The sequence below is a fragment of the Pararge aegeria genome, chromosome 1 (assembly GCF_905163445.1).
Source record: "Pararge aegeria chromosome 1, ilParAegt1.1, whole genome shotgun sequence".
Classification (NCBI taxonomy): Eukaryota; Metazoa; Arthropoda; class Insecta; order Lepidoptera; family Nymphalidae; genus Pararge; species Pararge aegeria.
The window spans coordinates 7,248,992-7,265,664 of record NC_053180.1 but is presented as its reverse complement, the minus strand read 5'-3'; the positions used below and the strand labels follow the sequence as shown (position 1 = coordinate 7,265,664).

At 34.1% G+C, this 16,673-nt stretch overlaps 1 protein-coding gene across 1 annotated transcript in view; it reads left to right on the top strand.

Moving 5' to 3' along the window:
* LOC120626420 (transcription factor AP-2-epsilon) overlaps positions 1 to 16,673 on the top strand; it is a 97,010-nt gene that overhangs the window by 64,826 nt on the left and 15,511 nt on the right. The window contains exons 3-4 of the mRNA XM_039893945.1: positions 11,018 to 11,161; positions 12,598 to 12,750. Coding sequence (XP_039749879.1) covers positions 11,018 to 11,161; positions 12,598 to 12,750 — 297 coding nt within the window. The remainder of the gene's footprint in view (positions 1 to 11,017; positions 11,162 to 12,597; positions 12,751 to 16,673) is intronic.

Below are 16,673 nucleotides of genomic sequence, written 5' to 3'. Positions count from 1 at the left end.
GTTTAATGAATACAATAAAAAACCTTCCGTCTGAACCACAGTAACGCCTAAACTGTTTTAAAATAAAATATATTTTACTCTCCATTCTAGAGTAATGGCCCTAATAGCCGTGCAGAATCAATTTTATGACGTTATTTGCATAATAATTTTTTTAATAAACATTAGAGATGTTCCGACGTCTAATTGCCTTTATCGATAAATAAACCTATTCTGTAATAAAAATACATATTGGCTTTACCAATTTACTTGTTTTAATATTTTTTAATTGGGACATGTAGTGGACACGTGTGTTAAAATGCTTTATAATTTAATCGATTATTCAATGAGAGTAAATTGTTGTTATAAAATCAAATCCGGTAGTCTGAGTAGGTCGACGCGCGCCTTGAACGAAAGGTGGTAATTTAAGAAGTAATCACTTACTGATCGTTGCCGGAATCGTCCGCCTTTTAAGGGGCCAGTAATTATCGAATTTTCGAATACAGATTGTATGTTATATTAAAATTTTTGTATCGATCATATTTGTACAGATTATTATTAATTTTATTTCCTTTTTAAAAAGTTCGCCTTTCACAAGTGTTGTGCGGAAAATTCTTTTTAATAATAATCAAACGGTTTATGAATAATTACAGTGAGTTTCGATTAAATGATAAGATAAAGTTTGAGTGTGTATAAGCAAAAAACAATTATTTTGTGTGGTGACATCGAAACAGTGGCGGTGGCGTACGTGGATCTATCCAGCGTGATTGAGGTGCAGGTAATAAGATGTATTTAATTTTATAACATTATTTACGGCATCATTCATATAAAATTATACGTATACGACGTCGCTTAGAAACCGATTAAGGGTATGGTTTCAATATAACTGGCATACTCCCTAACAGGTTAGCCCGCTACTATCTTAGACTGCATTTTCACTTAACATCAGGTGGGATTGCACTCATGAGCCAACTTGTTGTTGAAAAAAAATCGGAAAAAATATAAAAAGCCAAACGATGAATACCAACTATACCTACGATTCGCTTAAAACTTATTAGAGTAGTTTTAAATAAGGGAAAAAAGGTGTTATATGGTATAAGGTTTACAGATATTCAACATAAAAAGTTCAACACAAGAAATCATTCAAAATATACAGAAGAAGTAGTAAATTACATTAATACGATCAATGTTTGTTATATATGCAAACGATCCCATAAAATTGACAAGTGCCATTTATTTATAAAATAAACGTAATATAAAAATGATGAATTGATCAAATCTACTGTTAATGAGGAGTTTTTATAAATCATTCAGCTCTTTAATATAGTCCTTAACGGTATCAAACACGGCTCTTAATTAAGAATTTAGATTCGCAAAAGCAATAAAGTGTAGACTAATATAAAACTGTTCATAAACGTGATTGGACATTAATGAGAAGATGGAATCTATATCTACCCTGATATGTGTAACAAATCTTTAACTCAGTTGGAATCAGTTAAATGGAAAATAGCTACACACGTAGTGTTGTAAAGAATTATAATATTCATAAATTAATGCTGTTTGAATGCGAATAACGTGCAAACGAAAAATTAACCTAGGTTACCTTAAGTTTAAAAAAATATCTGACTCCAAGAAAAAAAATAAGTGGCGTAGTAATTAAATAAATAAATAAAATAAAAATAAAAAGCCATTTATTCTAATACCATAATTATGATTTAGCTTTGGTTAAGATTAATATTAATGTTAGTATTACATATTGTCATTATATAACATTTTTATTAATTTATTTATTCCTTCATTTTGATTCACAGCTTATTTCTAAACATTAAACACAAATACAATCCTTAAAAGCATGCACTAACTTATAGCATCTATACTAACAAATTTAAATTACTTAGAAATAATATGTATATAGTTGTAGTTAGGTATCTGTTATTTAAGTTTTTCCGTTAGGTACGGTTACGGTAGCAGTTGCCTCTTTGGCGTAGGCCTCCCCCAGCTCTCTCCATGTCTTCTTTTCCTTTGCCTTAAGTGGCATAGTAATTACAGTTTAGGAAATATTCTTACTATTAAAAACACTAAATCAATGTAAATATACTATATAACTTCGATCCGATCAAAAAAAATTACGCAGAAAAGAAATAAGTGTGCAAATAATCACAAACATAGGTATTCTAAGCCTAAGCTTATAAAATTCAGCTTTGGCCTGAAACGGGATATTTTTCATTAATAAGTTTATATCTTAAGATATATCCCTATCCCTACTAATATTATAAATGTCAATGTATGTTTATTTGTTACGCTTTCACGCAAAACTACTTAACCGATCCTCATGAAATTTTGTACACATATTCTTGGAAGTGTTAGAAGTAATATAGGATACTTTTTATCCCGACATTAAGCTCGGTTCCTTTGGGAGAGGGGATGAAAGTTTTTGACGATTTTACACCATAACGCCGTCAAATGATAACCGATTTAAATAATTACTTACTTACTTTTTTTTAATATAAGAATACACAACTTAAAATTTACAGTAGAATTACACCTAAATTCAATGCCACATGTATTTCGAAAAACAAAAAAACGCAGACGAAGTCGCGGGCAACAGCTAGTATAATATATAAAGATGACGTAGCAATTTATATTCGCAAATTAAATTACTTTTGAGTTTCAAAGGAATAATATAATAATAATAATAATAATATATAAATATATATAAAAATAGTAATAGGTACCTTACCTTCCTACTTACTATCTGGCGGAACGCAATGTGGGCGATAAATGTAAAGTTATTCTTGCGAAGAACAAGACGATTGTTGTTCTGTGATTCGAGTATCATCTTGACACAGTGTATGGACCAGCATAAATAGTGCTTGATAGCCAGATGGTTCATTATTTCTATTTGTACTATTATTTTCATTAACACCTGTGAAATAATGCTGTATCATACACACAATTACAAAGTAATAAGCTATCATAAATTAAATGTAGACATCATTACTTTATCACAGAACACCGATTTACACACCGCTAACGAATGGTCTTGGCCCATTTCGTATGTTAATGAGACGTACATACCGATCAATTTATATTGCATTGTAATAGAGATACACCTATTACGCATTCCTCGATTGATTGATTGATTTAAAAGTAAAGATGTATAACAGTAAATGAAATGACTTTTGAAATATCGATAGAACGTCGATCGCTTTTGTATAATGCCTACCTATTGAGATGCTACAGTATTTAGTAAGATCGAGCACGCGCCTTAAAATCATCATAAACGTGTAAAAGTTCGATAGTTAAATCAGTGAACTGTGTTTGCATACTGCTCATAAACTCAAAAAACAGAGGACTTAATGAAATAGTTAAAATTTTCAATCCGTTTTATTGATAAACCGGTTAAATGTCATACTTACTAATTACGTATCGATCAATAACAAGACACATACTTATTGCAAGTTGGGATATGACTGATTTACCTATTTAAACGAGGTGACAACTCAAACATCGATATTGTTTGAATATGTTATATTTGCCTGCTGCTTTTGCCTGATGCTGTTTTCTAATACTTTTTATTCCTTAAATAATAGTGTTTTTTTAGAATTCTATTATTTTATGGAGGGATATCATTAAACAAGCTAATAAAAAATATGGGGCGACCGCTTGTGAGGTACTGTAATTAACATTACTGTACATAACCAAGCAGCATTCAATAATGCTTTCGATAATAAATAAAATAAATAATCCCCTACTATTAGGGGGTAAATATGCAAAAGTTAAAGTGTAGTAACTCAATGTTAAAATATCGAGAAATGCATTTAAAAATTAAAATAAAAGATTAAAGTAATTTATAACCTTTCTCCTGAACTGGGCTATAAAATGAGAAAAAAATATTTTAAAACCTGACGAATATTTTCTGAGATAGATACTTTTATAGGCTTCCGTTCCGTAAAAACTTTGAAGTTATCGAGAGACATCTCTAATATGTCATCCGGTAGTTTATTATATTCTAGCTTGCTACGCAACCAGCTCTCGTAGGCGCCGCTCTACGGGCAATGAAACGCGACTTGGGCACACGCAGTATGCCCGCAGTATGAACCTTTTTTTAAATTCTATTCTGGTATTATTACTCTCTGATGCCCACATTCTTCGTCCGAGTTTAAAAAAAAAAATGGTTATCGTTTTTATTTCCTGAAATAAAAAGTAGCCTAAGTTACTCTCCGTCCGCCTAACTAGCTCTGTACCAAAAATCAAAGTCAATTTATTGCTTAGTTAGGGCTAGAAGGAAGGACTTACAAACCTCACTATGGCATAATTTATAGTATATGTTTACTGCATTCCGCATCAACAATTTCATTTCAAAAGAACTGGATATCAAGAAACGACTTTCGTCGAGGGTGCAGTTACGTATATTCAAGTTTGTTGACCACATCTTAAGGAATGAGGGGTCGATTGAACGATTGGTGGTGCATGGACAGGTTGAAGGAGAAAGGGCAAGAGGGCGGTCACCTACTCGTTGGACCGATACGGTAAAATCGTTGACCCAGAAAACTGTGGTGGAATGCTTTCGACAAGCTACTAACCGCCAAAAGTGGAAAAGACTCGCGCGGAAAGCCGTGCAATCTAATGATGCCTAACACCATGGAATTCATCTCAGCAGCCCCGATCACTCTGCCAAAAGTGCAAGATTAAGAAGAGAAAGAGTTACATTTCTGGGTCTGATTGGTCGATCAATGACAAAACGATAAACTTTTATAAACAGAAGGCAAGCCTGTATCGTAGCCCTGTAGCCTATTCAAGTTCTGTTTACTCTTTATCGATACTGCTTATGTTCCGCGGAAACTAAAAAATGATTTCCAACAATAATGTTGAAGGTCCGCTTAAAAATTCTTATTCTTATTTAAAACATTTTGTTTTTTCTTGTATATCCGGTCAGTCTGTAACAGGCAACTCAGCCTGAGTTATTTTTTTTGCTAATAGCATTTATTTTTTTTGTTTATAACAGTGTAATTATTATAATTAAGTAATCAACGATTAAAAACGACGAACTTATAAAAGAACGTAATTTCTAAACAAGTCATATAACACTAGTTGTGTAAGTGCTCTGGTTTGAATTAAGGTACATTTTAGAAAGTAAAAAATATAATTAAGACACGTCGCAAAGACTATTTCGAAGACTACACATTTAAATGCTTCATTTAACGCCGTATTGACGATTGTCCATTGTAGTCTTATCTTTTATCACGCAACTCAGGAAATGTATTAAGTATTCAATGTCGATCACAATAGACTACCATTTTTTATCCAAGAACAGAACAAAAATTAACTCAAAATTATTATTATTAATAAATTGTGGAAACTTCATTGGTTTATGTGATATAAGAATACGGCAATACTATGATGTGTAATAGTACTGGTTGTTTTCATTGAAAGGCTAATAAATAAAAAAATAAAAAAATATTGTATAACAGAAGTACAGAAGGCACATTCAATGCGTACATACAAATATGATAGTGGCATGGTGGTGAAAACTACAACAAAGTAGGAGCAATAAAAAATACACAAGCTTTTAAGTAATCCTATAAAGTATATTAGGACTTTTCTATATGCTTACCTTGTGCGTATTGCATTTAAACATATTGCGACACATCGATGTTTTAGTTACATATATAAATATTGGGCATTACAAAATAATAAGCGTGGAATAAAGTCATGTGAACGCTGCTGTATGGCAAAACGCCGCATAATCATTCCGAAGGTATGCCACGTTTATCTGTCAGACGCATTGTGTTTATAAAACATACCTTTACATATTGTATACGTGGTACTCAACTCAATCTATCTATTTTATAAATTTTCAATCTATCTAATTACTGGACACTGGCGCATTGGCACAGATTAAACATAATTAATAGTAAAAATTGATATGCAATATCATTCAAAAGGTTAATGAAGTAATATATATATTTAATGTGCGTTTGTAATTTCGAAATTATGTCATTGGTTTTGTCCATAAATTCAATTTTACAACATTAATTATAGTAATTCACTTTATTTTCTACATATCGCGTGGTATCACTATGATAATATTTCTATTTCGTAAAGTGGTTTCCGACGACCTGGAATGGAGAGTTATGGTGGTTGGCGTTGAAGTCACGGGTTATCTGGGCCAGTCTAGTGGTTGGCTAGTTATAACCCTACCGTCAAATATGCGCCGGCAATCGATTAAGCATTACCAATAGCATCCCGCTACCATTTAAAATTACATAATCGCTTGCAGTAAGGGGCTTTTTTTATTGGCTTGGTGGAAAAGCTTTATTGCTACCTCCGGCCCTTGGGCAGAAAAGAGGTAATGTGGGACTCCCCTCTTCTTCAAATTCAAATTCAAATCTTTATTTGCGTGATTGCAGGTTAACAAATTTGGTCTTAAAATAAAACATAACGTTACGTGCTACAATCTGCCATTCTATGGCATGCAAATTATAATAACACCTTAATTATAAAATTATTTTTCCAATTTATACAAAATGTCAGAAAATTAAGGTATCAAAAATTTTTGAAATTAATTTACAATGTCAAATTAAAATTAAAGTAAACTAAAATATAAACCTAGAAATACAATAATTTAAGCCTTAAGGGGGTATACCCAAACTAAAAACGACCTCGGCATGTCCCTCTTGTTGGCTTTTTTAGACGCCCGGGGAACCCGTTGTATACCTGGAATAAAATCAAGTTTACTTTTCGGCACCTATTCGTGATAGTTTAAAATATCTGTGTCTTCTGTCATTTTACAGCTCTACTAAAAAAACTGATTAAGAAATTAGCATATTGGCGCGACGGCCGATTGGCGCAGTTTGCCGTGTCTGGGTGTTTATATGTATATTGCTATTTATTTATGTATATTATTCATAAAAATAGTCATCAGTCAACTGAGTAACCATAACAAAAGCTACGCTTACTTTGGGGGTTAGGTGGCGATGTGTGTATTGACGTAGTATATTTATTTTTTATTATTATATAACATAGGCGTCCACTAAAGGAATTTTGAAAATTCACTCCATAATTAATGTTTCAAATATGTATAAAACATGAACTTAGCGTGTGCCAAGCCCCGGGCAAAAGATAGTAACTTATAATCTCTGTAGGTAGTAGGAACTAATATATTCGCGTGCAATTTAAATAATTGTCTACGATCGATCGTCAAAGCTTTTTACGTGACGCAACCAATACTTAGGTACTATTAGATTCATGGATAAAAAAATGTCTGTGCATAATCTCTAATCAACATCTCATTGATTATTTCGGCAACAAATCTCACCGCAATGTCACAGCCTTCTTAGTTTTCACCGTACGTCCGGTGGCTATCGCATAAATTATATAAAAAAACTGGATCGACAGTAATTAATAGAGACGCAAACTTGAGACGTTTTCAAAACATGCGCACGGTATATTGAAGTGTAACGCAAACATTTTTTTTGGTTTAAATAAAACTACATTCTAGTTACTATAATATTCGGTTTAACATAAAAGTAATAAATACTTCATTCAAAACCTATGATTTAAACCTGATACCCGCGTTGGCGTTCGCGTGAATTAAGGTTTTTTATTTCCGCAGGAATTCTCTTATTTCCCGGGATAAAAGGTGGCCTATGTTTTTTTATATGTCAAAGGCTACGTGCATGCCAAATTTCATCCAAATCCGTTCTGGCGTTTTTGCGTGCTTGAGTAAAAAACATCCACACATTTACATTTATAATATTAGTAGGATAGTAGGATTGTGAAAATATTATCATATTAAATAATATCCCAATCTTCTTCCGACCTTATCCAAGCTACTCGACTTTAGTGAATTGCATTGTAATCTGTTGGACAACAATGCAATTCACTAAAGGAATGAAGCAAAACAAGAAGACAAAGTATACCACCTATTACAGATATTAGAAACAAGTTCCCAATCTCGATTAAAAAACCCTCTTAGCTTTAGTTTTAAGTTTACGAATATGGTTATCGCCATCATCTCACTACCGTGTAATTCTCATATAATGTACGCATCAAAAGTGTCACCTATGGGGCCTACTTGAATAAATATTTTTTTGACTTTAATTTTCGACTTTGATGAGAGAAAAAAAATCGAATAGCTTAGCATAAATTTTCTTGAAAACACTTACATTTAAGGTAACGTAAAACGCAAACGTAAATCTGAAATTTTCAATATGGACGGCCAAATACCTTAATTTGAACAAAATAATATAGCTTCAAAACCGGAAATAAAAAAAAAAGTTACGTTAAAGTTAGTTGAGTTACTCGCGAAGTAATTGTGAAGTAAATAAAAATCGACAAGATATAATGAGACATAAGTTGGTTTATCTTAATATGTCATCATTATCATCATATTAACCCATTACGGGCCCACTACAGCACAGATCCACTTCCACAATGAGAAGGGTTTAGGCGTAGTGCGGATTGGAAGACTTCACGCGCTTTTGAGAACTTTGTGGAGAACTCTAAGGCATGCAAGTTTCCTCACCATGTTTTCGTTCACCGTTGAAGCAAGTGATATTTTAGTAACTCAAAACGCGCATGACGAGGAAAAATTAGTGTTGCGTGCTAGGATTCCTCGCCACTGGACTCTAACTAGGCCGTTAAAGGTAATATAAAAAAATATCGTTCAGAAATTTTATCGTAAATTAACGTGCTATGCTACTTAAACTGTATAGATATTGAAAAATAGTAACAAATCAAAAGCAACCATAAATTGCAAATTAAATTAAATAAACTGCAAGTTAGTACCGCAGTAATACATTCATATAGATATAAATCAAGATTGTCTTGTCGCAAGACTGTCTTGTAAAAAATGTCCGTAACTGGATATTTGGCAATCGATCTAAATTCGATACTTTGTTTATTACACATAATGTTGGGTCTAATATAAATTAAGGCGTTGATGGTTGAGAGCATAAATCTTTTTTAAATTGCGAGCTACTTTTTTAACAGCATATAGAGAGCAACGCATACATCGTTGCGCTGTAATCGTATCGTTCCAAATATAATTAATTTAATGTCTTTCACACAGGTTTATTTATACTATCGGCTACTTGAAGTACACATTAAAATATTGAGAAATTTAATTATATGTGTTATTTAACACTATTTTTTAAATGTGGACAAATAATATTATAAAAACGAAAGTGTTTGTTTATTTATTTATTCGTTGATTTGTCCTTCCTACACGCCCTTTCTAAGCGACAAATTATCTTGATTTATTGCACACAATTAGTTGAAAAGATGGTCAGTGGTAGAGGCTACTTTTTCTCGGAAAAACAAATGGGTTTTCAGGATTTATAAAAACCGTAATAAACGCGGACGAAGAACGAAAAATAAAATGTTATTGCATCCACTTTTAAAAAAAATGTTGAGCAACTTTGTTTCATGGCGTTTGTTACATGGTATGGACTCACTTTTATCCTATCAGGTTTTCTTGAAGTATGTTAATAAAGAAATTCAACTTTAACAACGTAATTCAATTTAATAAAACAAATGCAAGTCATAAGAATTTTAGGCGTTCGAATTTATAATAATTCAAACATCGCGTGCGCAAGCAATTACATTATATTGTATCATTATAAAGTAATTGATATACCTTTTGAGCTTATACTATCATTAATCACAAATATGTGTATCTATTTAGATACACATATTGCCGGCAATATCCAAATACACGGAGTGAGACGATTTTATCATGAACTGGATCAATTTCACAAGATATTCGCTGCGGTTTCACCTGGATAAACAAAAGATGAGAGCTTAATTCCAGATAGTTAAACATAACATGCGCTCCTCAATTAATTGGCTACTAACTAATGCAAGGATTTACTCAAACAGACTGGTTTATCCATATCTCCAAATAAACTGTTAAGTAGCAAATAAATAAATGATATCCTATGTAGCTATTCAAATGATAAAGGAAGTGTACAAAATTATCTCAGTCGTAATTAACCCGTTGAAATACCTCTACGCGGTCTCTATTACCCATTAGGTAATTCGACGTTTAATTTGTACAACACAATGGCAAAATGATCAGAAACAGTCTCAGCACAGAAATGAAGCTGTTGATTTGATAATTAGTCAATAACATCAATCAAATGCAGCTAATGGACGCTCGTAGGCTCGTAGGCGTTAGACGCAATTTAATTATTCTTGATTAATTTTTATTGTGCCGTTGAAAAGCTCTAGCGATAATACCGTAGTAAAATGGATTATTAAACATTTTAATTTATGCTTAGTATTAATTTATACTTTAAACTAAAACAACAAGTCTGTCTTCAAATATAAAGAAAACATGTTGTGCTAAAATTACGTGGGATAAAGGCATAAAGAAAACAGAGGATAAAATTTGTATATACACACACTCTTAATTCCAATAAGTATATCCAATTTGGACACAGGTCATTGGTATGGATTTTCACAATCCTTTCTTTCTCTTTTCTCTGTTCACGGCTAGCTTCGACATTCTCCAAGGGAAAAGACAAAATGTAGTATTTGTGTATAACATGTATATTATTTGTATATTTAGTCACACACACACGTGTGAAAAAATATACAAATAATATACATGTAATATAAATCGGAGGTAAATTTCCCACTCTTCCTGTTTCTGTGCTTTGGCATGCGGACACGTCAATTATATTCGACGACGACTTTCGGACGAAGAATTTATTCTTGGCATAAAGTTCTTGTGTGTACCTGGGCAGGCTGAATTAGAAATTAAAAGAAGTAGATAGATAGATAGATAAAGTCTTTATTGCACAAATTAAAAGCGAAAACAAGAAATAACAAAACAATAAAAAATATATATATATAAGATGCGCAAAGGCGGTCTTATCGCTTTAAGCGATCTCCTCCAGACAACCCAAGAGAAGCATGAAAGAAGATTTATTTTGCGAAATGAAGTAACTTATTTTATTCATTCGCGAACAACCCGTGTCTGCAGTCATACTATCTGATCTAGTGATGTTAACGGAGGTGTTTTGTACCCCAGGAGCGCCTCGGCGGCGGCGGGCTGGGGTTGGGCGGCGGAGGGTTCCGCGGCGCGCAGCCCTCGCTCGCCGATTTCCAGCCGCCCTACTTCCCGCCGCCCTTCGCGCCCTCAGCACATCCTGCTAGTCCGCACCACCAGCAACAGGTAACATCTTAGGGAATTATGATAGCCTAGTACTTCGGTCTGCCTTTTTTCACTTGATTTATAATTGTCAGACTAAGCAGATGGCCCACGTGGAAAACCATCGCTTAAAAACAAATCAACACTTTGCAAAGGTATGCAAGGAATACGTCCTACGAAGAGGGTCCATCAACCATCTGTAAATACACCGGCGACCAAGTTCTTCAAACCGGAACTAAACAATGCTGCTTGGCGGCAGAAATAGGCATGGCGCTAGTACTTATCTGGACGAGCTCGGTCATAAAAAGCTCTCGTGGCTAGTGGCCACCATTCTGACTAAAACGTTCCTTCAACCGATTTAGCAATCCGGTACAATCCCGCGTAGGAACTAATTAGAATTTAGAGGTATAGGTTTAATTTAGCCCACTACCTTCCAAACGGCAATATCACTAACTAGTAACTACTTATCAGTCACATTGCAGACATTGCAGTCAAGAGGCGACTTGTAATGGAAGTTTAATTAAAAAGTTTCAGAGATTAGTATTATTAGTATAGTACCTATATGCCATGAGGTTACAGCGGATCAGAATCCACCTCCTTTCTGCGGGTGTCGTATGAGGCGGCTAAGGGAATATAACCGAGTAGGGGAAGGACGGGCAAAATGGAAGATCTAACTTTGGTTGGTAACAGAAAAAAAAGTACGTAGCGTAAATTTATTGTTTCAATCAGTCTTGAAAGATAGTTTAATAAATAAAACAAACTTGTAAATAACAACGCTTAGTTTATGGTGAATACTATGTTACGACTCAAAAAGTAAGACAACAAATTCCATTTTGCCCTCAACCTGTAACAACCTATAACAGCGCTCTCTGTACTACTACTACCATCGACTGCGCTCACCAGCCGTGATGATTATGGGCAAATCCCCTTGGAAGAGGCCTTTAGTCCATTGGACTGCGGCTATTGTTGATTACTAGCTGTTTCCCGCGACTTCGTCTGCTTTTGATTTTGTTTTTTGATGTGGCATTCATTTTAGTTGTAGATCTAAAAAAAAATAAAGTATTCAGTATCGCTAAGCCTTAAATTAGGGGTTTGCTGCTGTCCGGTGAGGAGTTCTGTCCTCTATCTCTAATCACAGTTTGGGCGAAATTAAACACATATTATAACCTCTACAGTACAAAAATAATTATTAAAGTCGGTTATAATTTGTCGGAGTTATGGTGTTAAATCGTCAAACACTCATTCTCTCTCCCAACGGATCCGAGCTTAATGTCGGTTATATAAAAAGTATCCAACACTAACACTTCCAAGAATATGTGTACAAAGTTACATGAGGATCGGTTAAGTAGTTTTTGCGTGTAAGCGTAACACACAAACTTACATTGACATTTATAATATTAGTAGGGATTGTCAATGATATTGTAGATATTTTTGTATCGATGTACTATTTACTTCCCCAGGGCCATGGCATGGAATACAGTGGTGGCAGTGGTGGGCCGGAATACGCGCAGCACTATGCCCCCCAGCAGCTGTTGCCTCGTCACCACGGACACCACGAGCCGCACGCACATCTACGGCACCACCGTGACCACCACGACATACACTCGCACCATGTAAGTACACTATTTTTAGATAAATAAAAATAATATATACATATATTACGACAATACACACATGACACATCGCCATTTAGCTCCGAAGTAAGCGTAGCTTGTGGTATGGGTACTGAAATAACTGATAAATCATATTTATGAATAAATACTTAAATACTTATTATATAGACAAACACTCAGACCATGAAACTAAAAAACATTCTTGTTCATCGCAGAAATATTATTTGCCCATTAAGATGCAAATGCGGAAATGCCTGCCTTTTTTTATTACGGAGGTATTCTTCTGGTGAGATACCCAACCTGGGTAAAAATCTTGGGTTATGTGGAATTCTTACCCCCTAATACCCACTCGCTAGCCTCTTATTTGAAAACCCCAGGATCTTCTAACCTTTTTGTATTGTAGGAGGCTACGGCCGTTACCACCCTACCGACAAAGACGTAACGCTAAACGTTTTAGCGTTTCAGTACTTGTAGAAACCGATTAGGAGTATGTGTTTAATATCCCTAACAGGTTAGCTCGCTGCCAATGTAGACTGCATCATTTCTTGTGTTAAGATTGCAGTCAAGGGCTAACTTGTAGTGAAATAAAAAAAATCCCAAGGCTCATCCGATATACATGTAACGGTTCCTCGGGCGCCTACGTTTGTATTTCTTTCACGCCATAACTAAGCAACCAATTGACTTGATTTTATGCAAAGAGTCAGTTGAAAAGACGTAACATATTATATTGTAACATACCATTTATCCTAGGAAAATAATCGATGTATATAATAACCTAAATCTTTTAATTACAAAATCTTGAGTTATCAGCTTTAAATTATAAAATCTACATAAATTATTTTAGAAAATCGCTCTTAAGGGTGGTAAAATAGGGGATAAAAGTTTTTGCTGTTTTTTTTTATTATTATTAAGACTACCAATTTAAATTTAGCCTAACTTATAGTAGTAATCTACAATATATTAACAGCGGTGAACAACTAGTATTTTATATTTACATTTATTAGTTTAGCTTACTTTTGAATATTCATTGCGTAAAAGAAGAACGCGGCCAACAGAATAATAAAAAAAAACAAGCTGTGTACCATTGAGCAATAGTTTTTGTATTCTTATTTCAAAAGTACAAATTCTCTGCAGCATTACGAATACATCATAGTTGTCCATAATCTTAATATCGATTAAGATTTAAGACTGCATCGTTCGTGAGCTATTCACCCTGCTGCGTGCCTTTGCCGAAGTCTTCACATACTTCGACAACCCTCCATCCCTAAATAATTATGTTATTAAAATATCCCTTCGATCCTGTTTCAATCGAGATTCTAGCGGGAACAATGTTATGAACTACGAGTAAGTATCTGAGAATAATTTGGCACAAATTAAACTTTTATAATGCCTTTTTTAATTTCCGTTAAATAAAGTTATTGAAAATAAACAGAAATAACTGATTCATTTTCTATTAAATTGAAGTGGGCAGTGGGCTTTGTAGTGGGCACTACAGGCTTTGTCCACCACGCTGGCCCAGTGCGGATTAGTGGACTCCACGTGCCATTAAGAACACTATAGAGAACTCTTTCATCACTATGCAGGTTTCCTCATGATGTTTTCCTTCACCGTTGAAGCAAGTGATGTTTTAAATACTTAAAATGCGAGAACGCCAGCACCTCTAACTTTGAAAAGTTCTAGGTCCGTGCTGGGATTCGGATCGGACAAAAAATATTAAAACCTTTTTGGACGAAGAACGCGTGCTAAAGCTCGTGTGATAAAAATTGTAAAAGCCCGCCAATCCAAATGAAATAGCGTGGAGACCCTCCAGTTCTACATCGCTCTTTCCTTAGTAATAATAAAATTTATGGTGACCTTCTTGGCGCAGTGGAAAGGTCTGCGCTCATATAAGTGGAAAACTGGAACAGGTTTGATACCCGACAGGGACTATTTGGAAATTTAATAATTCCTGAATTTCTTTGGTTTGGTCTGGGAGGCTCCGGCCTCAACAAGCCGCTAAGCGATTAAGCGTTCCTATCCGACCCCTAATAGGTTCCATCGTACCGGAACCTATTAGGGGTTTAATATGTCGGCCATAGCTCTAACAGGGAAGATTACACTCGCGGGATAATTTGCAGTGGAATAAATAACACTAGTATACAGAGGATGATGAGAATGCTGAAATATAATTTCATTGGGTAGGTACCGAAACATTAAAAAAAATGTTACCCTACTGTTTCCTTAATCAAAATGTCCCGAATATTTAGAATTCCGCTCTATATTTTCGGTAGCTACTCGTATAATAAACTTTCTAAAAGTGGTTTCCTACATATTGACATTATTTTCTTTTCACTGAAAAATGCCTTTTTACAAGAAACGATCACTTAAGAAGATTAGTTTTCAATAGCTCGTATAAAAGAGCGGACAGCGGAAAGCCGGGAATTTCCGGAAAATCTCGTAACTTTACTTTGTATTAAACTATAGAGTTTTGAAATATTTTCTAATTCAATAAATACTTTGATTTTATAGAAAGGCTTTTAATATCTGTGCAACTATTAGTGAAAATTTACTTTCTCAATACACAACAAAATCTCGTTTCACCCCACAGAAGTTGCCGTTAGCTTTTGAAAGTTTACTATGCCTATTGTTAATGTTCCCCTTTTCAATGATACGTAATACTATATAGCTACTACCAACGCTATTTGTAGTAGACAGTAGAATAGTAGACAAACTGCGTTGCTTATTGATAGGAATGTGCTTATAAGTGTTATGCACTGGTGTCAGTCAATGGTGATCTAAACAGTAAGCACTTAAACACTGTTTAGAGCAGAGGTTGATAAAATTCAGTTAGCTCTTATGTTTGCTAACCAATGAAATGGCACTAGAAGAAAAAGAACAGTGTCTATTAGAACAAAAAAAATGTGTAAATTATAACAGCGGAATGGCGCAGTGGGTAGCGACTCTGCTTTCTGAGTCCAAGCCCGTGGGTCGATTCCCACAATTGGAAAATGTTTGTGTGATGAACATGAATGTATTTCAGTGTCCGAGTGTTTATCTGTATATTATAATTATTTATGTATATTATATTCATAAAAATATTCATCAGTTATCATAGTTCCATAATCCCATTTCACTAGCTATGCTTACTTTGGGGCTATATGGTGATGTGTGTACTTTCGTAGTATATTTATTGATAATCCTTTTTTAAAGTCTGTTATAATAATTGCTGTCGCGGCATTTTTTGAAGTTATACCTCTTTTGGCGCGTTAGGGAAAAATTATGAGGGTAAATTTTTACGTTGCGCGCGCACACCGTCACAAAAACCACCCTGAAGTTAGCTATAAGGTTTGACAGTGTACACTTTGAATTGTCAAAGTCTGCGGGCTCATTCCGGTGATATAATTGGTTTAATTGTACAAAAATCTCGAATTTTAATATTTAGTGAAATTGGTTTTCCGATAACTAACTGTCTATTAGTGTTCCAAATTTAATTATGTTTATTATGTCCACATCTTTAATTATGTAGAAATATTATTTGTGATATTTAAATAAACTTTGTTTAACTAGATAGTGCGTTATAATAAACTTTCAATGTATGAAATTTCTTTTTTCTATTGTTTAATTTTTTCTACAAACGTAGAATAAGGCGAAGGGTAAAATTTCTAAAAAGATTTTTATTTAGTATAACTTCTAACGCGTGTACATAAGAACACACAAGTTTTTTTAAGACTCCATTTAATTATTGGTTATTGATCCATTTAATTAATATCAAATTTTTACTTCACTACAAGTTAGCCCTTTAGACTGAATTTCACGTGGTGCTAAGTAATGCTGCCGTCTATGATGGAAGCGGGCTAACCAGTTAAGGGTATTAGTTGTTATATTAAAACCTACGCGGTAAGTATGCTGTATGACAATCTAAGCTCGTATCACAAGCCAAGGAC